This window comes from Rhamphochromis sp. 'chilingali' (assembly GCF_963969265.1).
Source record: "Rhamphochromis sp. 'chilingali' genome assembly, chromosome: 1".
NCBI lineage: Eukaryota > Metazoa > Chordata > Actinopteri > Cichliformes > Cichlidae > Rhamphochromis > Rhamphochromis sp. 'chilingali'.
Window position 1 is genome coordinate 49,177,117 of NC_137929.1, and position 27,767 is coordinate 49,204,883.

General features: G+C 41.0%; 1 protein-coding gene across 1 annotated transcript; it reads right to left on the reverse strand.

Annotated features, from left to right (window-relative positions):
* Positions 1–252: 252 nt before the first annotated feature.
* Positions 253–27,767, reverse strand: LOC308408415 (uncharacterized protein; the record flags this gene model as incomplete). Its single annotated transcript, XM_080900635.1, has 6 exons — positions 253–422; positions 797–928; positions 21,959–22,768; positions 25,668–25,931; positions 27,538–27,663; positions 27,764–27,767. The coding sequence occupies 6 exons, from the start codon at positions 27,765–27,767 to the stop codon at positions 253–255; spliced, it is 1,506 nt and encodes a 501-aa protein (XP_080756761.1).

Below are 27,767 nucleotides of genomic sequence, written 5' to 3' on the forward strand. Positions count from 1 at the left end.
ACACACACACACACACACACACACACACACACACACACACACACACACACACACACACACACACACACTCTGAAGTATAAAATAAAGACAGGGGCAGTTTCTTAGCGCGAGTCTCTCTGTCTGGAGGCTGCCCTTGCTAGCAAGACGTTCTGTGTGTTTCTCTTCTCTGAGTCTTTACTGAAGAAGTGTTTTAGAACATTTTCCCTAACATTATTTGGTCCTTCGAGCCGGATGCAGAAAATATCAGAACTGTTATCTGTGACTCTGTTCCAGGATCCAGCACTGATTCCTGACGCCGTGGGGAGCCAGCACCGAAGCCTGTGCACAGCCCTCATGGACGAGGAGAGAGCCCCAGGACGTTAAATTCGGGTCTGGGCCGGTGTTATAATCTGGTCCACGGCGGTGGGATTCAGTCCGATGATCTGAATCACCAGTGAGACGTCGGAGAGTGAGAAACACTATTTTGGTATATAAGACGGCCGCAAAGGTTTAAAGTAACGTGATAAATTAGGTTGGGTTCGCCGAAAGGAGCTGAATTAGACTTAGGTTTTAGAGGTAGCCGAAATTACTTCGTGACAAATTCAAATGAAAACACGTTGAGACAAAGAAATTAAAATAGGTTGGGTTCGCCGGAAAGAGCTGAATTAGACTTGAGTTTTAGAGGTAGCTGAAATTATCTCGTGACAAATTAGCGCGCAAATGTCTATGTGTGTGTATGTGTCTGGAAGTAAGTTGATTTTACAGCACAATACGCTGCTGAACTACTTCCATTTTTGTTTTCTTTGCTGAGGCTCACGTACTGGTGACAAAGGAGAACGGTTGAGTTTCATCTCATAAAACTGATACCGCTTCACCGTTAGGGTGAAGTCGAAGGCCGTATCAGTAAACCACTCTGAAGTCAAGCGTGCCAGCAACGGCCCAGCAAAATCTTTGAAAATGGGGGATAAACAAAAAAAAATGAACAGCTGATGAGGAATGGTTAGAAAAACAACAAACCGGAGCAGGTAAAATAAGTGCAAATAGGTGGAGAAATCCACAAAAAGCAAAAAAAAACAAAAACAAAAACAAAAAACGCAGATTCTTTAGATTGCCCTGATCAACAACAGCCAGTGCTCCAGACCATTAATTTAACCAGTTGTTAATAGAAATCTGCATTAAGCTTAGGGTTGCTCAAATTCAGTATAATGACATATGAGATGAAGTAAAATAGGCAAATATTTAAACTAATGATGTGCATAGAGGCATTTGACCTGTTTGAAAGACTGTCGTCTTATTATGAGCCATGGTCGAGATATAGAGCACACCTGTGAAAACAACTAATATGTTGAACCCTGTATGAAACATCTAAAGGTACATGATGGAGAAGCTGAATTGAATATGAAAGTGCAAGACTTTGCCACTGTGTGGCAAAGCACGCGACCACTGTGAAGTTGCGTTGCGGTCTCTTCTGAGCTGATGAGCAAGCTACACATCATCAGATCGAGAGCTGTCTGAGAACTCCTCAAAGAGAGGGAAACAGAACTGTGATATCTAGAGTGTGCAGCGTTTCCGTGAGCAGTTTTTCTGCATCTTGACTCATGTGTAGAGTGTTCATAGCATCAGCATTATGTTTTTGTTTATTTGTTTTGTTGGGTGGAAAAATTGTTAAATAAACTGGTGATCATATTTATGGATCACCATGGCACATATCATCAGCCATGTGATTTATTTATGCAGATGAAAAAGTGAGTGTGAATGTGTCTGACGTCACAGTGTTTTTGTGCGCTGTGTAAAAGTAATTGCCTCTGATTGTGAGAGCGGTGATTCTGCAGGTCACCAGCTATTTAAACAAAACAAAAAAAAGAGTGAAGAAGAGACAAAATTTACATTGTAGATGAAAAATAATCATAGGAAAAAGGTTTTGTGTTGATCAGCCAAGAACTACAATCTCATTTTCTGCTTTTAAGAAAGGACTGTTCACAAAAACAGAGAGAGAGAGAGAGATGAAGCAGTGATAATAATAATGAAAATGTCTTAGTTTGTCACTTTCAGGTGCAAAGCAGACCTGAATCAATTTTCCACATGCAGCGGTCGGAAGAAAGTCATAGTTTAACATCATTGGAAACATTCAGGCCAAGTTTCTGGCTGACTTATTTACAGCACCATGTGTCTCTCAAACTCACAAGCAAGCGCTCACTCCTCCCTGAAGACAAGGAATGCAGCTCCAAAGAGCAATAACATGGCAGATAAAGAGACAGCAGCAAAGTCCTGAGCAAAGAGTCCCAACAAGCAGCAGCAGTGTGGACAAACAGCATCAGAGAAGAAGAGCAAACCCATCATCCTGACTGATTGGATGAATGGCACTGTGTTTACAACAAGCTACAAATTCACTATGCATGTGAAGAAAACTTTTGAGGACAACTGAGGAGACTGTTGGAGTTTGACATTTGCCACCTTTGGAGTAAAATGGCAAGAAGAGACAGTGGAACATAGGACAAAGCTGAAGGAGAACTGCCGGCTATTGGACTGTTGTAGTGGGAGAGGACAACAGAGTGAGTAAGTAGAACACAGAGGAGTGCTGGTGTTAAATGTGGGGAAATCAAAATTTGGGTTAGCAAACCTGGGAAAAACAAAACTGACTGCTTAAGTTGGAAAATTGAGAAGGAGTCTGAAACACTGCAAAAAGAAACATACAAAATCACACACACAAGCAGAACATGCATTAACCCTACTAATACAAACACAAAATAGCTCATGAAGATTAGACAACATCTTAAGCATGTGAGTCTGTTTATCATCTTGTCCAAGTCACTTAGTGTGATGCAAAGACCAGTGGACTCATAGTACATCAGTTACAAAATGATCAAATAATAGTAGAGAAATGTGTAGGAAAGGCAGCTTTAAGAACATGCTCTGCTGGAGATGCAGCTCCACAGACATGCATTAAACCTGCCTAATAACACAAACACACATGCAATGAAGATCAGCTTGTTATCTCTCATCTGTGTTAAAATAGTGTCAATTTAGCAGACACTTGTTATCAAATACTGAATTTATCCAATGCAACAAATTGACTCTCTAGGTTGCAGGACAACAGTTTAACTTTTGTGGGAAAAAAGATTCTGGTTTGACCAACCAGTGATCAGACAATAAATTTAGTTGTTAATATAGTAAATTGGGAGATGCTTTCTGCTTGATTGATGCAGCACAAAGTAATTTACTGTATGAGGGAAATTCTATTTTTGTGATAACATTTTGAACATGCATTTCTGTCGTCCTGTCAACTTAGTGGGTTAATAGCTGATATGCAAATTAGTTGATCGTTCCTAGATTAATGAAAGGTGACTGAATTCTAGCACGAGTGAATGGGATGTTTGGAGTTTGTTGAGTGGAGACTGTAAAACACTGAGTTTCCTGTTTTGATGTGCGAGTGAATCCTGTACCTAGATACACAACTCTGAATACATAAGAACAAACTTCTTTTGTGAAGTGCATTACAACATGTCACATGTTTTATGATGAAGGGAAAAAGGAAAATTGAATAAAATAGATCTGTGGCCTAAATGAGTGAAGAGCACAGACCTGGGGATTAAACTCATAGCTAATATGACATTAGGGTTATATTGTGTGTTGTGCAGCTGATGGTTGGTTTGGAGTTAATCTAGCTGATGATTTTTCTTTTGTTGTGAAGTTGAGCCTGCCAATTAGTATGATGGTATGATAAACCATGCTAATGGTATGATTTACCCTCCTGAGATGAGGAGCTTGTGTCATGACTTAACAAGGCCTTTTTATTTTGATACTTTCACAGTGCACTGAAAGTTTTGTTTGATAATCTCTGTTATTTTTCATTTTTTGAACAGGCACTGATTTTGTTTGTCAATTTCTTTTCTTTAAGCAGATCTGTACGTCGGGAATTAAAAGCGCTATGCCGACATGTCGAGAAAACCGTTACAAGTGAGTTTCTCCACATTAAAATGGGCTCTGGAGACCGCCACTTATTTGGGACAATTAGAAAATGAGAGTGCCTTCCTAAAAAGGATTCAGCAAGGAAATCCGATCTAAAAGTTCTTCTTTTTCTTTTGAAATGACGTCATTTTGCTGAAAGTGGAAACTAAATGCGACGACAGGTTCCACTATCAGCAAAGAAAGAATGAATGAATGAATGAATGGAAATAAAAAACAAACTGACTGACTGGTAAAAGCTGACAAGACTTGACCACGACTCAAGGTTAACCTCCACCTAGACAGGACAAAGGGTGGAGGAATTTATGTGTTTTTTGTTACAGGAGCAGAAAGATGATAGCAACATTCGAGGTTGCATGATGGTTTAACCTTTGAAATGCCATTTTCTGTGTCTGTGCATCTACCAGGGGTGTTATTCACTACCTTGTGTTGCTTACAGAGGTAACTGTGACAAAGTATGCATACGCCTGCGCAGCGCTAACATTTATATTTTCTTTTCTACAGCATTGCAGTTTTTCATGTGTTTGATCATGTGATTTATAAGAGGATTAGTTAATGTTTTTCTACTACAGGATTTCTGGGTTTATGTGTGAAGGAAACTGTGTTTACAGGTTATGAGTTGGTGATGCTTTTACACTGTGTTTTTGGGAAAATGTGAAGGTTACTTTGATGATGTGAATAACATTCTTTCCACAGCTATGGATGGCTAACTTTATGGTCTTTTTATGGCACCTCTGGAACCTGTCGACCTGCGTTTGACCTGTGTCTGACCACCGTCTGACCACAGTCAATGTGTATTGCTAATGTTTGTTTTTCTAAGAATGCTTATTACTCTTATGATATAATTGTTTATAAGTGTGAAATTTGATTTCACTTCCAGATCTTGTTTTCCAGGCCATGATGGTGTGTATGCAGGCTCCTGGCGGAGCCAGTCTTTAAGCAAATTTAATATGCAAAACACACTAACATTTTTATTGCAGGATTATAGGTCCAGGGTGGTGCTGCTCCAGAGGAGGAGATGCCCTGATGTTACCTGGGATATGATCTAGCTAATCTTTTTCTTTAAGACAGGAATCTGATTTTGATGAGTTGACTCATGGGAATGTCCATGTGTCAAGATGAGGGATCCAGGATTAATATGAAACAATGAATTAACATTAAATTTTGGAATTAATATTAAATTTTGTTTTATATGATTTTTGCAGCGATTTGTGTGATTAACAGTTCATTCAACGGGTATTAAACCTATGCAAGTGGTGCATCCATGTTCAGATGAGGCTTTGATGGCCTATAAGTGAAGTTCACTGAACTAAAGAATGTGGTTTGATGATTGTTGACATGCTCTCCAAATAGAAGTTTTTCCTCCTAGCAAGGAAATACAGGTGCAGCAGTAATCTCCTGAGAAATCTTCAGAGGCCCAGTGAGAAGCGTGAACCATTCCAGGCATAACTGACAGCCCAGGCAGTGGTTGAGGTCAAAGGTCGAGCTGGTTGGGGCCCATTATGAGATCAGACTTTGGAGCCACAGCAAGGACCATGAAACTGCGTTGGAATGAGAGCTGTGCCAGGGGGGATTTCCAGAGGCCAACAGAGGAGATTGTGGACAACGGACGGGCACCTGAAGGATGAGGGGAGCGTGCCAAGCTCAATCAACAGCGCAGAGGGAATCTAAGGATGTCATCATGATTCTGTGAAAGCACAGGAACCAGAAGCTATGGTGGTGATAACAGCAGTTTCCTATGAACATCACCTAATGCTGTGTCACTGTACTATGCATACGATGACACACTGAAGACTGCTGGGATCATAACAGCAGTAAGATAACTGGACCCAGCACCCTTTCCACAGAGAGGTTTTTCTGCAGAGGATGGACAGTAGAAGAGTCATAAGTATTCCTATCGCAGGATGAAGGCCTGAAGTGAGGTGATGGGGGTTGATAGAGGCCAATTCAAGTGCTTCTGACCATTTCAACTGCCTGCAAAATAGCAGAGAGACCCTCCTGGATATATCAGAGCCACTGCAAAAACGTTGAGGTCCCAGGAAACCCCGGCACCCCCAAGACAGCACAATAGAGAAATCTCACACTTGGTTGTTTCAGTGGTGAGGGGGGAGTGCTGATTGAGCCCCCGTAGGGTAAGCTCGCACTTCAACCTCCAGCCTCTGATCAACTCTAGGGCAACCAAGTGCGAGGCGTGACGGACCTGTGTGCAACCATGGGAAGGTGGACCCTCTTGGTTACCTTGACTACGACGCTCACCCATACAGAACCCCAGCTGACGCAAACAGCAGCTGAACCAGGAGAAAGGCAGAAAAGATGGACACACGACAACTCTCACCTAAGAGACATGACGCAAGACCACATCCATCCGTGGATGAACAATGCCTGGTACCGTTATATTCACGACAGAACAAAAGCAGAATCGGCAAATACAGACTATTGTCTGTTCCCATCTACCCAGCACGGCAACATACCCCACACTATATATGTTCCTGGACCAATTCCCAGGGAAGAACTACTCTATGATACTAGCAGAGAAAGGGGACTTTGTGTCCTCTTCAACAACACATGCTGCACTTACATAAAGAAGATGCACACTCATTAAACATGACTGACGCCCTGAATGCTTTGAGACAGATCCAGCAGGCCCAAAATCAGGACTATGTAAGTGATACAAGTGACTGGTTTTCTTGGCTCTACACCGACTCCTGGTTACAGGTGCTAAAAAGACTACTCATCGGAGTTGGGATATTTTTACTTTTATTTTGTGTCTTTGTAACGTGTATATTGCCATGTCTAAAACTCATGATTAACTACATAATATTTTCTACTGTTGCTGCATACATAGCCATGACAAGTGATAATGATAATGACCCCGACCTGTTGGAACATGAAGACTTTGTGTGATTAATGACGATGTGACTGAAAATGTACAACAAGATGTTACAAACTGGTATCTCACTTTTAGTTTTACTGACAACAGGAGGGAATGTCAATGGAAAATTGTATTTAGTAGTCAGTATAATCTTTTAGTGATATAGGTTTGCATATGGTAGAATATAGGGGTGCAACGATACACAAAATTCACGGTTCGATATTTTTTCGATACAAAATAAAATGTTCATGCCTTTTTAATTTGTCATTTATTAAAATTATAAATATATATTTTAACTCAAAAGTACAGTTTTTAAATTTAACCCTAACCCTTGTGCGTGTTTTTTATTTTGACAGCGAATGCGCACCTGCGGACCACTTATGTGCACCCCTGGTTATTTAGCTCATCATATCGCAGCCACAGAAATTATTTTGTCCATGAAACCATAAAGCTGCACTTTCTTTTTGCCTTATTTGTCATAACTTCTCCGTTTTGTGGTAAGCTTTTCTTTGGCTGTCACTTCTTCACCCTGACCTGTCTTATTTGGCTCAGCAGAACTGAAATATATATCCTGCTGCTTTTACACACACACTCACATAAGCTCAGCGATTCTCTGCGCGATCAACCTCTCACATGTTTAAGCTGCGGGAGATTTCACTTGTCATGTTTGCATAGTAAGCTAACGATTAATAAGACGATGTCAGAGGAATTGGTGCGCAAATTATCATCACTCACCAATCAGTGCTGTCGCTCTCTATACACAGTTCACGCGATTGCAAAGTTTTCTCGAATTTCAAATCTAGTTTGTAAATTTGCCGGTAAAAGTTTAGTAAAAGCTTTATACAAAATTATGGATGTATTGTAATTAACCAGATCCTGGAATTTAAGTAACTTTGCCTGAAGAAAGAATTTGTGAGTATGATCTAGATAACCAGCCTTGTGAATAATACGCAGTGCTTGTTTCTGTACTGTGACTAATGGATTAGTTGTATTTTTATATGTATTTCCCCACACTTCCACACAATATGTAAGATATGGAAGAACCAGGGTACAGTACAGAGTACGAAGTGCATCTTTATCAAGGAATTGTTTCACTTTGTTCAAAACTGCGAGGCTTCTGGAAATTTTGGTTTTTATGTGTCTGACGTGGGGTTTCCATGAAATTTTATTATCAATTACGACTCCCAAAAACTTGTTTTCACTCACATTATCAATTGGTACACCTTCAATGACAATTGGTAATTCTATATTATATTTTAAATTACCAAAAAACATTGCTTTAGTTTCATTTATATTTAAATTAATGATAATTAATTTATAATTATAATTTATTTATGTCCATCCATTTTTTTATTAATTTTAGCTCCCTGTTTACGGTCATTACAAGATCAGTATAATCATCGTTACTGAAAAATATGTTGGTGTCATCTGCCAACAGTATTGAAAGAAATCTCCGTCCCGGGTCATCCGTGGATCGGGTTTTCCTCCGAGGCGTGGGCACCTATAAGCAGAGTTTTGTCTTTACCCTATAAGATTCAAAATTATTCAAAGTAACACTCAGGTATTTATTTATTTATTTAACCTTTATTTAACCAGGAATGTCCCGTTGAGATCAAAGACCTCTTTTTCAAGGGAGTCCTGGCCAAGAGGCAGCACATTTCAAGACAAATACATACGAACAAACAAAGTTAAAATTACACAAAACAATTACACATTACACAAGCTAGCTCTACATCTGGTAATAGTCCGATTTTTTCCCAATTAACTAATGACAAATCATGATGAAAAGCCTGTTCATTAAATTGTTTAAGATTCCTTTTGCACACTATGCGTGGCTTACATTTTGGAATTTTAGCATTTCTGCAAACAGCAACAACACAGTGATCACTTAGGTCATTACAGAAAACACCAAGTGAAGAGAATTTATGAGGTACATTTGTTAAAACCAAATCAATTAATGTAGACTTTTCAGGGCATTTAAGATTTGGCCTGGTAGGAAGATAGACTAGCTGGGTAAGATTAATTGAATCGCAGAATTCTTTAAATTCACCAGAATTATGCCGTTCAGCAGGTTAGTTACGACGTCGGGAGTAGCTTGGGAGAACAAGGAAACACAGACTGCTTCAGGTTGCCTTCCCAAACCAACTCAAAGGTTTATTCATAATACAACAGTTTATATAGAGGAAAAAGGTTCGTGTGTCAGCAGATTCTCAGTTCAAACCGGTACAGACCAAATAAGGAAGAGTCTTCCTGCCCTCTGAGCAAAGAAGTATCCTTTGTATAGTTTATCAGTTCAGCTACAATTTATGATTATCCCAGCGAAATACACTCCTAGACATAGAATACAGAGTTCTTTCATTAGTGAATTCTGAAACAAACCACCTGGCCTTTAACAAGCCTTTTTCTAAGAGATAAAGAAGGGAGGATGGGAGTAAGTGAAGGAAATTGCCGTCCCGGGTTTCCTCCGTGGCGTGAGCGATAAGCAGAGTTTTGTCCTTTCCTTCTAAGATTCCTAATTATTTAAAGTAACACTCAGGTATGCCGTTCAGCTGGGTTAGTTACAGCGCCGGGAGCAGCTTGGGAGAACAAGGAAACACAGACTGCTTCAGGTTGCCTTCCCAAATCAACTCAAAGGTTTATTTGATACACAGCAGTTTATATAGATGAAAAAAAAGGTTCGTGTGTCAGCTTTCCCAGTTCAAACCGGTACAGACTAAATAAGGAAACGTCTTCCTGCCTTGTGAGCAAAGAAGTATCCTGTGTGTAGTTTATCAGTTCAGCTATAATTTATGATCATCCCAGCAAAATACACTCCTAGACATAAAATACAGAGTTCTTTCATTAGTGAATTCTGAAACGAACCACCTAGCCTTTAACGAGCCTTTTCCAGGAGATAAAGAAAAAGGGAGGATGGGAGTAAGGAAGTGGTCTCATCTCTGTGGTGTTTTCGACCTTGGGGTACCAGCTTGTGAGTCCTACACATTAATTCTTGGGTCACAGAGAAAGAGAAAAACAACTAGTAGATTGGCCTTATTGAGTAACAGTTTTCCTGTATAAAACAATATCCTGTAAATGCTTACCGTGGTATCAAAATATCATAACAGTAAGGAAGTGATCTCTGTGGTATTTTCGACCTTGAGGTACCATCCTGTGATTCTTACACATTAATTCTTGGGTCACAGAGAAAGAGAAAAACAACTAGTAAATGGGCCTTATTGAGTAACAGTTTTCCTGTATAATATCACTATAAAACAATATCCTGTAAATGCTACCATGGTATCAAAATATCACAACAAGTATGAGTTTAAGTACTTGAGAAACATCAAAAATATCATTTATGTATACATTGAAAAGTTTTGGTCCTAACACTGACCCTTGGGGAACACCACATGTAATACCAAGTTTCTCTGAATGGTAATGCCCTATGCTAACATATTGTTCCCGACCCGTTAGGTAACTTTTTAACCAGTTACCAGCTTTCCCTCAAATACCATATCTTTCCAATTTATCCAATAAAATTGAGTGATTGATTGTGTCGAAGGCCTTTTTGAGATCAACAAAAATACCAACTGCATATTTATTTTTATCCAGTGTATCAGTAATTTCTTCTACTGCCTCAATTATCACCATTGAAGTGGTTCTTTGTGTTCTGAAACCATACTGACCAACATTTATTATTTGATGTTTTTCAAGGAATTTTTCTAATCTTGAATTAAAAAGTTTTTCTAGAATTTTTGAGAATTGAGGCAGTAGAGAAATAGGCCTATAATTGGTAAAACTGTGTTTGTCATTACTTTTATATAGTGGTATTACTTTCACAATTTTTTGGAAAACAACCGGACTGAAATGATAAATTACAGATACAGTATATGTTAAGGGACTAGCAATATTCAGAACAACCTGTTTAACTACAGACATATTTATGTCATGATAAGCCATTGAAGACTTACTTTTACATTTTAATGTGATATTTATTACTTCTTGCTCATTTGTAGCTGAGAGGAACAGTGAAAATGGATTTGATTTAATATTACTGATATTTTCATTTTTATGACACAGGATGTCCGCTGCTAGTTCAGGGCCAACATTTATGAAGAATTTGTTTTTTGTGATTTTCACCATTTGCATCAGTAAAATATTCAGGATATGATGTTCCAGAAGATCCTTGTTTAATTAAGTTGTTTAACACATCCCAAGTTCCTTTTATATTGTTTTTATTGTCATATAATCTTAATATTCAACATATGGACACCACGGCGCCAGCTGCTCAGGCCCAAGGCTGGAGCCGACCAAGACAACTCCCTGATAACGACTGTGTGATGACTATTCTTCCCATCCCATGCAAGGCCACCTGGGTTGGCTGGCAGACTGTTTACTTAGCCTGATAGAGCGAAGGACACTGTCTCAGCTGAACTCTAGACACGCACACACATACACTTACACTGATAAGCACGCACTCATCCCCCTCCCGCAGATGACTCCGGCAAGACCAGAGGTGGAGGTTTGTGCATTTATATTAACAATGCTTGGTGCATGAACTCCACTACTACTGAGAGTCACTGCTCACCTAATGCGGAGTTTTTAATGGTCAAATGCAGACCTTATTATCTCCCCAGAGAATTCACTTCGATCATACTCACTGCCGTGTATATACCCCCCGACGCTAATGCTAGGTTGGCCATGAAAGAACTTTCTGCAGCCATTAACAAACACCAGAATAAACACCCCGAGGCTGCTTTTATTGTTGCTGGCGACTTCAACCACACCAACTTAAAGACAGTCCTCCCCAGATTCCACCAACATGTCTCCTGCCACACCAGAGGAGACAAGACTTTAGACCCTGTGTATTCCAACCTGGCTGGAGCCTACAAAGCCACACATTGTAGGCTCCCCACATTGGACAATCGGACCATCTCTCCCTGTTCCTCACACCTAGGTATTCACCACTCATCCAACATGTGAAACCTGCTGTGAGGACAATTAAAGTGTGGCCAGAGGGGACAGACGCAGTGCTCCAGGACAGATTTAAAAACACAGACTGGAATATGTTCACCCACACAGACCTGGACCAGTACGCCTCATCTGTACTGGATTACATCTCCGAAACCACAGACAGTGTCACCACCCAGAAACGGATCACCATGTACCCCAACCAGAAGCCTTGGATGAACCGGGATGTTTGTCTCCTCCTGAAGGCCCGCAACACCGCCTTTAGGTCAGGAGATGCACACGCCTACAGTACAGCCAGGGCTAATCTAAAGAAGGGCATCAAAAAAGCCAAACACCATTACAAAAAGAAGGTAGAAGAACACTTCTCCAACTCCAACCCCCGACGCATGTGGCAAGGACTCCAGACCATTACAGACTACAGGAACACCAAACCCTCCCCCGCATCCTCTGATGTCTCCTTCCTCAACGAGCTCAACAACTTTTATGCTCGTTTTGAGCGAGGGAACCCCACAACCACAACCAAAGCAGACATGACGCCAGACCACCAACCTCTGACTCTCTCCCCCACCGATGTAGGAGCGGTGCTGAGCAGGATCAATGTCCACAAGGCTGCAGGTCCTGATGGCATCCCCGGGCGTGTTCTCAGAGCATGTTCTGGGGAGCTTGCAGGAGTGCTCACAGACATATTCAATCTGTCCTTGGCCCACGCTGTGGTACCGGCCTGCTTCAAATCCACCTCCATCGTCCCGATACCCAAAAACTCCAACCCATCTTTCCTCAATGATTACCGCCCAGTAGCACTCACCCCCATCATCACTAAGTGCTTAGAGCAGCTGGTCCTAGCACACTTCAAATCCTGCCCCCCCCCCACCCTGGACCCCCACCAATTCGCATACCGCCAGAACAGGAGCACAGAGGATGCAGTCTCCATCGCACTGCACTCTGTCCTCTCACACCTGGACAACAACAACACCTACGCCAGAATGCTGTTTATAGACTTCAGTTCAGCATTCAATACAATCCACCCCTCACAACTCATCAGGAAACTGACAGACCTGGGCATCAGTTCCCTCATCTGCAAATGGTTACTGGACTTCCTGACCAACCGCCCCCAACATGTCCGGCTGGATAACCGCTGCTCATCTACCATCACAATGAACACCGGTGTACCACAAGGCTGTGTGATGAGCCCTTTCCTCTACTCCCTCTTCACCCACGACTGCAGACCTGCTGATGGTTCCAACACCATCATTAAGTTTGCAGACACCACGGTGATTGGCCTCATCAGTGACAACGATGAGGCCGCCTACAGGGAGGAGGTGGATCGTCTGGCTGAGTGGTGCGACAGAAACAACCTGCTGCTTAACACCGAGAAGACCAAGGAGCTCATCGTGGACTACAGGAGGAATGCTCACCCACATCCACCCATCCACATTAAGGGGACGGCTGTGGAGCGTGTGAGCAGCTTCAAGTTCCTGGGAGTCCACATCTCCGAGGATCTCACCTGGACGACCAACTGCTCCAAGCTGGTCAAGAAGGCTCACCAGCGCCTCTTCTTCTTGAGGACTCTGAGGAAGAACCACCTGTCCTCAGACATCCTGGTGAACTTCTATCGTTGCACCATCGAGAGCATCCTGACCAACTGTATAACAGTCTGGTACGGGAACTGCTCTGCCTCGGACCGGAAGGCGTTGCAGATGGTCGTGAAAACTGCCCTGCGCATTGCCAGAGCACCACTTCCTGCCATAAAAGACATCTCAAATTCAAATTCAAATTTTATTTGTCACGTACACAGTCATACACAGTACGATATGTAGTGAAATGCTTGGACAACTGCTCGTGACCTAAAGAAAACAAAAAAGGAAAAGGCTATGAATAAGATAGGAAATAAATATGAAAAATTAAAAAGGGTAAATTTAACTAGGAAGGAATAAAATATAAATTAAGGTTAAAAATGAAATAACTGTATATATAATAATAATATAATATCATATCAAGCGTCACGGAACAAAAGGAATAAATTAGAACAGCTAAATTTAGAAAAAAGAATCCACGAACTGGACGTCAATAATGCAATGGCTCCTTCTTTAGATAAGTATAATATTATTTGTGCACTAAAATATAAACTAAACCAAATATTATCTATTAATATTAATAGAACTTTCACTTTTGTGAGACAGAACTATTTTGAATTTGGGGATAAACCCCATAAGTTGCTAGCCAGACAACTAAAGAAACTAGAAAATGATAGAGCGATTCATAAAATCAGAACAAGTAACGGAAATTTGGTCACATCACACAAAGATATTAACGATAACTTTAGACAGTTTTATGAATCCCTCTATACTTCTCATCCCACTGCAGGGCCTAATGAAATGCAGGAATTTTTAGATAAATGTGATCTTCCTGTGTTAGACCAGACAAATGCCAATATTTTGAACGCTAAGATCACAATTGAAGAAATTACAAAATCTATCGGATTACTAAAAAACAACAAGAGTCCAGGCCCTGATGGGTTAGGGAATGAGTTTTATAAATACTTTAAGATCAAATTAAGTCCATATCTATTTAAATTATATAACCATGCATACAAAATGAGCACCCTACCTCCAACATTGAATGAAGCAACTATTATAGTACTTCCAAAAAAAGGCAAAGCACCGGAGGAAGTGGGATCATATAGACCTATTTCTCTATTAAATTCTGATCAAAAAATTCTGGCTAAAATACTAGCGAGTAGACTTAATACAGTAATAGATAAATTGGTGCATTCAGACCAAACAGGTTTCATTCCAAACAGGAGTTCTTTTAATAATCTTCGACGTCTATTTAATATAATCTATTCCCCCAAGGTACAACAGGACCTACTTATACTTAGCTTGGATGCCGAAAAGGCATTCGATCATGTGGAGTGGTCCTACCTCTTTGCAGTCCTAGAAAAATTTCAACTGGGACAAGATTTCATCTCTTGGATAAAACTACTTTATAATAATCCCACAGCCAGAATTCTTACAAATCAGACATTATCAACTCAGTTTAAACTCAGCAGAGGTACAAGACAAGGATGCGCTCTTAGTCCATTATTATTTGCCCTGGCTTTGGAACCCTTAGCACAGACAATTCGAACCCATATGGATATACACGGTTATGATACAACATACACTTCTAATTCTATATCGCTCTATGCTGACGACATATTATTATACATAACAAAACCATTAATATCCCTCCCAGCAACTCTCTCCGTGATTGATAAATTCAGTACTTTCGCAGGCTACAAGATTAACTGGGGAAAAAGCGAAATACTGCCCATTAAATTAGAGAATAAACAATGGCTTACATCTCTCCCATTTAAAATATCCTATGAAAAAATCACTTACTTGGGCATTACAATACCAAAAAAATACAGCTCCCTAATGAAAGAGAATTTTCTTCCCTTACTGGAGAAACTTAAAAATAACATTCAGTACTGGAGGACACTTCCTATTTCTTTAATAGGGAGAGTGAATTCAATAAGAATGGTATTCCTCCCGCAGTATTTGTATCTGGTTCAAAACATCCCAATTTTCTTGCCCAAATCTTTTTTTAAAAAGATGGACGCCATCATTATGCCATTTATATGGAATTACAAAACACATAGAATAAAAAAAGACCACCTATGCAAACATAGATCCCTTGGTGGACTTACACTACCTAACTTTATGTACTACTACTGGGCATCAAATTTAAGAATAATTTCCCTTCTATTGGATGACACAGCAATACTCCCTAACGGCTTACAGATGGAGCGGGAGGATTGCCTTCCTTACTGTGTTGGTGGAATACTACTCTCTCCTATTCTTTTGACAAACTCATATTACAATTCGAATCCAGTGATTTATAATACCGTACAAATTTGGAGACAAATAATTAAGCACTTCAAATTGAAAAAACTATCAATGTGTACATCTATTACAGCTAACCCCTCTTTCCTTCCATCATGTGTAGACGGAGCTTTCAATATATGGCAGGAATTGGGAATTTGTAAATTAAAAGATTTATACCTAAATGATACTTTTATGTCATTCCAACATTTAAAAGATAGATTTGGATTGCCTCACAGTCATTTTTTTAGATATCTTCAACTAAGAGACTATATCCGTACATACCTGCCACAATTTGAAAACATATCGTCCGATCCTTTGGACAGATGTCTTAGTGATGGAAGGGGGTTTGAACAGAGAATTTCATTATTTTATAATTCAATACAGGAGATGAGTATACCTTCAACTACTTCAATCAAAGAGGAGTGGGAAAAAGATTTTGGGACTCTCCTATCAGAAGATTTCTGGCAGGAGGCCTTACACAACATAAATACGCCTTTTATTAATTCCCGTCACTGTTTAATTCAGTACAAAATTATACACAGACTACACTATTCAAGGGAAAAACTTCACAAAATGTATCCAGAGTGTTCCCCCCTCTGTGAAAAATGCAAGATACACTATGGAAATCTGTTACACTGTTTTGCACTATGTCCAAGGCTTCAGGGTTTTTGGTATGATATTTTTACTTATATGTCTAATATTTTTAAAAGTAAGATTGAACCAAATCCGACAGTAATCATCTTTGGGATTTCCAACGAAACACAAAATTTACAACACTCTCAAAAAAGGTTTATGGCATATGCTTTGATTATTGCAAAGAAATTGATCCTGCAGCTTTGGAAAGGCAATGAGACTCCTGTATTAAAAATGTGGCTTACTGAACTTATAAACACTCTTCACCTTGAAAAAATAAGATATAGTATGAATGACAATGTAAAAGAGTTTGAATTAATCTGGCACCCTTTACTTATATACCTTGGGAAAATATAAAACTTTGTTTACTTGTTTCTCTTCCCTTTTGCCGACAGCCGGGGTATTGGGACCCCTTATGGGTGACTGCGGGTTTTTTTTTTTTTGTTTTTTTTGTTTTTTTTTTTGTTGTTGTTGGTGTTGTTTAATTATTTGCTTTGTTAGTTTAGAGAAAAAAAGGAGCATAAGCTATGTTATGTCAATTTGTAAAAATTACAATCATGATATTTGCTCTCAATAAAAATATTTGAAACGAAAAATGAAATAACTGTACAACACAAATTAGAATGAAGGGTAAATTTAACTGGGAAGAATAAGATAAAGATAAATATATAAATTAAAGTTGAAAATAAAATAACTGTACAACAAAATACACAATATAGAACTATATAAGAATGTATGAAGAAATCTAAATATAAATAAATATATACACAATAACAGCAGCTGTACAAGTATTAACCGGAAATGAAGAATATAGTGACCAGTGTTGTGCAAAACCAAAGTCCAGAAAGTCCAGTGTGTGTGTAAGAACCATATGTGTGGGTCAGTACTGTGTGGTGGTGTGATTGAGAGACCGTATCGCCTGCGGGAAGAAGCTCCTCCTCAGTCTCTCTGTGTTGGTCTTCAGGGAGCGGAATCGCTTTCCTGACCTCAGCAGAGAGAACAGTCTGTTGTTGGGATGGCTGAGGTCCTTCATGATCTTCCTGGCCTTGGTCCAGCACCGCCTGCTGTAGATTGAGTGCAGGTCAGGGAGCTCGGAGCGGATGGTGCGCTCAGCTGACCGCACAACCCTCTGTAGAGCTCGTCTGTCCTGCATGGTGCTGTTCCCGAACCAGGTTAAGATGTTTCCCGCCAGGATGCTCTCTATGGTGCACGAGTAAAAGTTCCTGAGCACCTTGGAGGGCAGTTGGAAGTCTCTCAAGCGTCTGAGGTGGTAGAGACGCTGTCGGGCCTTTTTCACCACGGTGTTGATGTGACAGGACCATGACAGGTCCTGCGTGATGTGAACTCCGAGGTATTTGAAGCTGTCCACTCTCTCCACTGGGCACTCGTTGATGACGGAGGTCTGGTAGTTCCTCTCCTGCTTAGTGCTGAAGTCCACTATCAGCTCCTTTGTCTTACTGACGTTTAGAAGGAGGTTGTTCCTCTGGCACCAGTTCTCCAGATTCCTAATCTCCTTCAGGTAGGCCGTCTCGTTGTTATCAGAGATCAGGCCCACCACGACGGTGTCGTCAGCAAACTTGATGATGGTGGTGGAGCTGGTAGTGGCCACACAGTCATATGTGTACAAAGAGTACAGCAGGGGGCTCAGAACACACCCCTGGGGGGCTCCAGTGCTGAGAGTGGTGGAGGCTGAGACATGTCCGCCCATCCTTACTGCCTGTGGTCTGCCAGTTAGGAAGTTGGAGATCCACTGACACATAGATGAGCTGAGTCCCAGATGCTCCAGCTTGGTGGTGAGTGTGAAGGGAATTATGGTGTTAAATGCAGAGCTGTAGTCTATGAAGAGCATTTTAACATAATTCCCCCTTCTAGTGTCCAAGTGAGTGAGTGATGTGTGGAGGAGATGAGAGATGGCATCGTCTGTGGAACGATTTGGACGGTAAGCGAACTGTAGTGGGTCCAGTAGTGAAGAAATGATGAAGTCTCTGACCAGGCGTTCAAAGCACTTCATCACTACTGAGGTGAGGGCTACAGGGCGATAGTCATTGAGAGAAGCAGGGTGGGGTTTCTTCGGGACAGGAACAATGATGGACTCTTTGAAGCATGTGGGGATCACCGACTGAGATAAAGAGATGTTGAATATCTCAGTGAACACAGGAGCTAGCTGGTATGCGCAGTCTCTTAGGATACGACCTGGGATGCCGTCTGGTCCTGCTGCTTTCCTGGTGTTCACTCTCTTGAAGGCTCTCCTTACTTCATGCTCGGAGATGACGAGCACGTTTCCGGTGCTGGCAGTATCTTCCTGTCTGCAGCCGTTAGCACCGCTAACACTAGCATTGTTGGAGACCTTAGCTGCAGCCTCGAAGCGAGCATAGAAAGTGTTCAGCTCGTCTGCCAGAGTCACGGCCGCGTTCGTCATACCGGTTGTTGGTGCTTTATAGTCCGTTATTGTCCTTAGTCCCCGCCACAGGCTCCTAGAGTCACTCTGTTGGAGTTGTGACTCTAGTTTCCTCCCGTAGCGCTGCTTCGCCTCTTTCACCGCCCTCCGCACGTTATATGACGCGGCTACAGGAAGCGGTGTCTGAAAAGGGCTGGGAAAATCATCAAAGACCCCAGTCACCCGTCACATGGACTCTTCACCCTCCTGCCCTCTGGGAGGCGCTACAGGAGCCTCCGGACTAAGACCACCAGGTACCGGAACAGCTTCTTCCCCACAGCTGTCAGACTCCTGAACTCTGCCTCCTGACATCTGACCCACGTTAAACTCATGGACTGAACATACACACACCCACAATGGATAACTGTACCCTCAAACACACAATAATAACATGGACTGAACCACCACTCACAACCACCAGCACTTTATATAGCCTCTGTAGAAACTATCTACACCCTCACTTATCTTAACTGCACTACTGTATAGCTCTGTGTAAATAATCATTCTGTACATTCGATAATTTTTAATCCTACAACTGTTTACAACTTGCATAGTTCCCATTTCTGTATAGCTGTATATCTCAGATTCTGTAAAGTTATTTATTTCATATTCTGTATAGTTTTTCATATTTATATCCTGTTCATATCCTGTACATAGCTTGTACTCACTACAGCCTGTACATACTTATAGTTATAGAATATTCACAACATACTTCATACCGTGTACATTATAACATACCATAATAGACCCATTTCTGTAATATACTCACATATCTATATTATTGCCAATATATATTGTAATATATCTATATCACTAAAGCACTTCTGGATGGATGCAAACTGCATTTCATTGCCCTGTACCTGTGCATGTGCAATGACAATAAAGTTGAATTCTATTCTATTCTATTCTTTCCAAACGCCTTCGATGCTTGTTTCCTGTGGGGGAAGACGGCGGGTCTGTGTGCGGCGCTGGAATGGTTGCGCTGTGCAGGACGACTGCTGTGTTTCCTTCGGATTACTCCTCACCCCCTACCCAACCCCTGTGGCTTGTCACGTGCTCCAATGTTGTGATGTGGACATTTATGTGCTCTCTGTGCAGAGGAGTTTTTTTTGTTTCCTGTTCTCATGCTGTCCTCCCATAGGTGCCCAGCATGAGGAGAGGTCTCTTTTTATTTTTCCTCTCGTACTTTTCCCATTGTTGTGTACTTTTTCAGTGTTTTTTTTCTGTAATGCTGCCAATCTCCGACTGTATTCCCATGTGATGTCTTTGTTGTGTGTGTAAGTCGGGGGGGGGGGGGGGGGGGGGGGGGGGGTCCTATTCCTCTGCGGGGCGACCTGCATATGGCCAATAAAGCATTCATTCAATTCAATTCAAGAGTTGGATGTCACTCAACTGTGAAGGAGAGCTGATGGTGTCAAAAACTGAATTATGTTATTTGCAAAGTGAATTTTATATATCATTTGTTTATCCAGCCAAAAAAACCTCACTGACTTTAAAAATGTATTTTTTAAGCATGAGCTGGCTGTAAACATATTTCAAGTGGCCAAAAAGGAGTGGATTGGTTATAATGTTGGTACAATAATGCAAAGTCATAAAGACACTTTTACACTTTGTATATAACCCCTTTGCAAATCCTGCTCACTAAAGTCTATTAGACAATTTAAGTAAAGACATTATACATTACAAAAAACAAAACAAATGGAAACATTGGAATCACTTTTTAGCAAAACACCCAATTTAACCCTCCGGAAAAACTCTCTCCACACACACACACACAATGATTTATGAGGCAAAACCAAACACGTCTCTTAGGCTACGTTCACACTGCAGGTCTTAATGCTCAATTCCAATTTTTTTGCCTGCTTGTTCACACTACAAATAAAATGCAACAGCAAATGTGCTCTAGTGTGAACCCTCAAAGCAGCCCGCATGCGCAAAAAAAGACGTCTCACACAACGCGCTCTGTTTAGACCCAGAGCAAACCGTATTGTTTGACTGTTGGCCCTTAATATAAAGACTTCGGACTTTACGTTTCCCAATTTTGCTTTGAGTAATAAAGTTATTGTGTTATTTACATATGGCCTAATAATGATCCTTATTGCTGTTTTAGAGAGGAGCGGTGCTTCAAAGGATAGTTGCAGATTTCTGTCAAAATCTGCCGATTGTACAGTACAAATAAAATTTCCACGTTCCTCCAACGCTGTCTTACCAACTGTTTCACTAACATCCACACGAGATGGCCAGGAAGCGTTCGCGATGTCTTCTCCGGCGCTGATAATTGGCGTCTGTCTTGTGTCAGTGACGTAAAAGACGCCTTTAATGCGACGTGACCATACAAACAGCAGTCGCTTTCTAAAACATCAGATGTGTATCGGATTCAGCACCACATACGAAAGTGACCCAGATCGGATTTGAAAATATTGGATTTGTGCCGTTCACACTGTCATACCATGATCGGATATGGGTCACATAGGGTCAAAAAAGTCGGATTTGATGCGCTTTTGCCTGCAGTGTGAACGTAGCCAAAGATTAGTTTCACATTTTCAGAAGTGAGTGACATCCTGGAATGAAGAAAGATGAAAAGATTTTGTTCAAAGTTTTATTTCATATAAAAGCTTTTTGTTCACAACAAACATATATTCACTGAATATAATCATTAAAATTACATTTTATAAATCACAGAATCACAACAGAAGGATTTATCTTAATGTTAAGTGAGGTCACCAATAGACTGGAGGGAGATTAGAACACTTGACAAGCTGCCACTGCCTCTGCTTTCACTGCATTGAAATCACTCACAGCTGTCTCACACTTTGTAAGCATGAATATTTCAACCAGTATGAATTCTTATGTGTTTCTTTAAGTGTGTGTTTTGACTGAATTTCTTTCCACAGGTGCTGCAAGAATACGCCTTCTCACCTGTGTGAGTTCTTGTATGAATTTCCATGTTTGATTTCTTACTGAATCTTTTCCCACAGGTGCTGCAAGAAAACGGCTTCTCACTTGTGTGAGTTCTTACGTGAGATCGCAGTGTTGAGTTCTGAGTGAATGTTTTTTTACAGGTACTACAAGAATACGGTTTCTCACTTGTGTGAGTTCTTACGTGAGATCGCAGTGTTGAGTTCTGAGTGAATGTTTTTTTACAGGTACTACAAGAATACGCCTTCTCACCTGTGTGAGTTCTTGTATGAATTTCCATGTTTGATTTCTCACTGAATCTTTTCCCACAGGTTCTGCAAGAATACGGTTTCTCACCTGTGTGAGTTCTTGTATGAATTTCCATGTTTGATTTCTTACTGAATCTTTTCCCACAGGTTCTGCAAGAATACGGTTTCTCACCTGTGTGAGTTCTTACGTGAGATCGCAGTGTTGAGTTCTGAGTGAATGTTTTTTTACAGGTACTACAAGAATACGGCTTCTCACCTGTGTGAGTTCTTGTATGAATTTCCATGTTTGATTTCTGACAGAAACTTTTCCCACAGGTGCTACAAGAAAACGGCTTCTCACCTGTGTGAGTTCTTATGTGAGCTTCTAGTGCTGACTTTGAAACTAATTCCTTCCCACAGGTGCTACAAGGATGTGATTTCTTACCTGTGTGAATTTTCAAGCACTGACTGAATTTTGTCCTACAGGTCCAACAACAACAACATGATTTATTACGTGTGTGAACTCTCCGATGTGTAGTCAGATCGGATTCAGAGTTGAAAGTTTTTCCACAGCTGTCACATTTTAAAACATTTGTCTTTGTTTCAGTTTTACTCTGACTGTCTGACACAGGAGTGCTGTCTACTCTCTGATCGTGACTTGTCTTTCTGTGATGTCTTCTCTGCTTCAGCTCCATGTTTCTAGTTGATCCTGAGTCCACATGCTGACTTTCTACTTGATCTTGGCTCTCTGCTTCAGGAGAGCTGTGAGAAAGGAGCTGCTCACTGCTTAGTTTTTGTTCAGTCTCCTGCTTCAGTCCAAGCTGCTCTCCCTCCTGACTGCTGCAGAGCTCCTCCTGTTCCTCTTTAATGTGTAGAGGCTCTGGGTCCTCCTGGTCACAGACCTGCTGCTGTGTGGGGTCTGAAGAGACAAACGGAGAAAAATGATAGAAAAACGGGTGAAAATATTTTGTAAACTCTGAATATTCTCATTACTTTCACATTTCTCTGTGAAAATGACCTGAAATCCATTTTCTACTAATTTGCCACACACCAACACAAATCCCTATCCTAATAAGGACACACATATGATCTTTCTCTTAGTATTAAGGTATGAACACAAAGCCAAAAACACAAATTAAAAATGAAAACCAATAGAAAGAGACTTTAAAGTGGTCGTCATAGTGATTTTACTTTATAAACATGAACAGGTAGAAATGGAGGCTTCGGCCTGACTGCTCATCAGTTTGTTATCTGTTGAAGTTCAGGGTCTGGTTGCTGGGCTATTGTCTACAGTATAAAATATGTGCAAAGTATTTTAAAATATAGTGTAGTGGCAATTCCTTTTGTTTGACAAACCAAGCATCCCACAATTACAAATCCACAAGCTACTGCTGTACTGAGATAATACAGGGAGTGCAGAATTATTAGGCAAATGAGTATTTTGTCCACATCATCCTCTTCATGCATGTTGTCTTACTCCAAGCTGTATAGGCTCGAAAGCCTACTACCAATTAAGCATATTAGGTGATGTGCATCTCTGTAATGAGAAGGGGTGTGGTCTAATGACATCAACACCCTATATCAGGTGTGCATAATTATTAGGCAACGTCCTTTCCTTTGGCAAAATGGGTCAAAAGAAGGACTTGACAGGCTCAGAAAAGTCAAAAATAGTGAGATATCTTGCAGAGGGATGCAGCAGTCTCAAAATTGCAAAGCTTCTGAAGCGTGATCATCGAACAATCAAGCGTTTCATTCAAAATAGTCAACAGGGTCGCAAGAAGCGTGTGGAAAAACCAAGGCGCAAAATAACTGCCCATGAACTGAGAAAAGTCAAGCGTGCAGCTGCCAAGATGCCACTTGCCACCAGTTTGGCCATATTTCAGAGCTGCAACATCACTGGAGTGCCCAAAAGCACAAGGTGTGCAATACTCAGAGACATGGCCAAGGTAAGAAAGGCTGAAAGACGACCACCACTGAACAAGGCACACAAGCTGAAACGTCAAGACTGGGCCAAGAAATATCTCAAGACTGGTTTTTCTAAGGTTTTATGGACTGATGAAATGAAAGTGAGTCTTGATGGGCCAGATGGATGGGCCCGTGGCTGGATTGGTAAAGGGCAGAGAGCTCCAGTCCGACTCAGACGCCAGCAAGGTGGAGGTGGAGTACTGGTTTGGGCTGGTATCATCAAAGATGAGCTTGTGGGGCCTTTTCGGGTTGAGCATGGAGTCAAGCTCAACTCCCAGTCCTACTGCCAGTTTCTGGAAGACACCTTCTTCAAGCAGTGGTACAGGAAGAAGTCTGCATCCTTCAAGAAAAACATGATTTTCATGCAGGACAATGCTCCATCACACGCGTCCAAGTACTCCACAGCGTGGCTGGCAAGAAAGGGTATAAAAGAAGAAAAACTAATGACATGGCCTCCTTGTTCACCTGATCTGAACCCCATTGAGAACCTGTGGTCCATCATCAAATGTGAGATTTACAAGGAGGGAAAACAGTACACCTCTCTGAACAGTGTCTGGGAGGCTGTGGTTGCTGCTGCACGCAATGTTGATGGTGAACGGATCAAAACACTGACAGAATCCATGGATGGCAGGCTTTTGAGTGTCCTTGCAAAGAAAGGTGGCTATATTGGTCGCTGATTTGTTTTTGTTTTGTTTTTGAATGTCAGAAATGTATATTTGTGAATGTGGAGATGTTATATTGGTGTCACTGGTAGAAATAAATAATTGAAATGGGTATATATTTGTTTTTTGTTAAGTTGCCTAATAATTATGCACAGTAATAGTCACCTGCACACACAGATATCCCCCTAAAATAGCTAAAACTAAAAATTACTTCCAAAAACATTCAGCTTTGATATTAATGAGTTTTTTGGGTTCATTGAGAACATGGTTGTTGTTCAATAATAAAATTATTCCTCAAAAATACAACTTGCCTAATAATTCTGCACTCCCTGTATTTTGTACGCAGGCAAAAGCAGTCCACTATCCATACTTGAAAGTTGCGTTTTTATGGCTTATTCGTCCAGTTTGGCAAGCAATAGCAAGATTCATTTTTTATTACTTCCTGCTGCTGCTTCGCCTGCTCTGGTAAAAAAAAAAGAAAAAAAAAAAAAACATAGGCCAGTGCATGCTGGTCCAATACCAGTCTCTATATTTATACAAACAAATGGCCCTACAGCTCTTACTGACTGACTTAACAAGGTAAACACCAAAACCACACCAAACATTAAAACAAATATTAACCTACAAATAAAACTTGTGAATAAACCCCAAAATATAAGTCAACTAACAACAAACTTTAAACAAATTTTAAAATGAAAAAAATAAAGAACAAATAGCTCCAACATATAAGATACGGTACTGTACACACATACAGATGTTTTAAGATTATACAAAGGGTTTGAAAAAGCGTAGGGAGGGTTATTATGGCTTAAAACATCTAAAAAATAATTTTAGAAAAGATATGGTTTCCATTTCATTGATTCGTACCTAATGTGGTGGGTCCCAGAACACAACCCTCCTGATAATCGAGGAAATACTGTATTTAGAAAACAACCAACAACCCTTTAAGGCAATAAAACTTCATTAAGCTAACAGCTTAGTTAGGTTCCAGACTCAAGTCAGTTTCTTTGACTTATACCAAGTGGAGGTTTAATGTTACATGTTAAGAGAAAAGAGATGCATTCATGCTGATTGGACTTTTAATTCTTTCTGTGCTTCTAAAAAGGAAAAAAAAACCTGTAACCTGTGATTAGGATCCTACATGAGTCATATTCATTTTAATAATATAAAAGCAATAATAATTTTACATACCTATTCTATCCAACTTTAACTCTGGTTTCCAGATGGTCTCCAGCAGTGTGAGTCGCTCTTCATCAGTCCAGACAATAATGCCTTCAGCCTCCTGCTTCAGTCCAAGCTGCTCTCCCTCCTGACTGCTGCAGAGCTCCTCCTGTTCCTCTTTAATCTGTGGAGGCTCTGGGTCCTCCTGGTCCAGACTGGAGTTCCTCTCCTGGTTACAGACCTGCTGCTCATCCAGACCCTCCTCTTCCTCACAGACATGTTGTTGTGGGGGGTCTTGAGGAGAAAAGAAACACAATAAAAAGGTCATTAATGTGATGAACAGTAACAGAAAACACTATTTTTAAAAAGCACTTTGTGCGTTTGGCAGCCATCCTAAAAGGTTGCCCCCTTTAGTGGCCTCCACAGGAGATCATCTGCCTGCACCACACCATCTCTAGCACGCTCCGCTTTCACACTAACTCTCTGCATGTCCTCCTTCACCACAGCCATGAACCTCCTCTGTGGTCTTTCCTCCTCTCTTACTGCCTCCCAACATGTCATCCACTTCAGAGAAGTCTGGTAACAACTTTTAAAGTTAAATGTGTATTGTATATCTGAGATCTACCTTTATCTTTACTGCACAGTCTCAGTGCTTGGAGAGGAAAACTGACACTCGATGAACTCAACAGTGGAATCTGTTCGACAAACACTTTAAATAAATGAATCAAAATATGTCAATCAAAAAAGGAGCTTTCGTTAACTATATTTAAATTTAACTGCAGAAAACTTCGGTCAACATATTTAATCATTTATTGAAATCTGGTTTTGTGCAATGATATAAACTAGTTTAGATTTATTCTGGATATTCTCACCACGGCTGAGGGTAGTGTTATTCCACCTAATCTATCAGTGACCATGGACCGGTGTTCCAGATCTACTGGCGTTTAGATCAACTGGCGTTGGTCGAACAGATGTGTGGCAGTCTTGCGTTTCAGGAGCTGCTACTGACAAACCAGCAAAAAACCGCCAAATGTGTCATCTGTGACACTTGTGAGGTTGTCTCAAACACACTCCGTCAGTCTTGATGCTGTTGAACAACAAAATGTATAAAAATGTGGCGAGTTTACCTGGTGATATCCTCATGCGCGACGCGATCGCGAAAACAGCAAACAATTAACACCACGCCGATGTTGTTCACAGGACAGCAAGAGTAGACGATCGGGAGACTCTTGTCGTCGTTATCGTTCCCCTCGCACGGTTTATTTCTCCGATTTCAGCGTTTTTGCTTCACAACTAAAGCGAACAGTTTACTTTGTGCACTAACATGGAGTCGAGTCAACCAGCGCCACCTCTGGCCAAGTGCCACAGCCTACAGCCAGATCAACTTGTGACACACATCTGCACCTGCTGCTATGATCGCATTGAGTAGAGACTGAGTGGCTGCACTAACCCCTGATACATCCAGATCTACCCACAAACATGTTGACAGATGCAATCCCAGCAATGTGGATTGTCAACACTAAAAACAATCAGTAAGCAAAGACAACAGGGATCAGTTTTTTCTGTTTATTTAGCACCCACAACATTTGTAGTCGCCTTCTGCACAGGGAAAGTCCACACACACTGTGTGGTACCACTTTCCACAGAAGGTGCATTCGATCTGCAAGACTGAATGAGATTGTCAGAGTCATTGTCTGACTGTTTATTACTAATCACCCACTGTACATTCACAGTAACTGCCATCTCCTTACAAATGTTCATTAGATTAACCACACTTATACAGACTGTATATAACAACCAACTCTAAAATGTTTGTTCGCAGAGAAAAGACACAGACAGACTACACTAACGACATGTGATGTTACAACTGTTAACCATTCCTCGCCGTCAGTCCCCTGACCGTGGTCGGGAGACGCGAGGGGAGACGCTTCCTCCAGGGCCGAAGTTTGTCCTCCTTCGGGGTTAACTCCCTTCACTTTTGTGGAGTAGTGAGGCAGACAGAAATCAGCCGAGGCACCGGAGAGTACTGAAGAGATGAGGCTTTAATAACAGTACTGCACACTTCGAGAAAACACACTGCATAGCCTGTAGCCCGTTAGAACGCTGCTCCCGGTCGCCCTCTCTACCCAT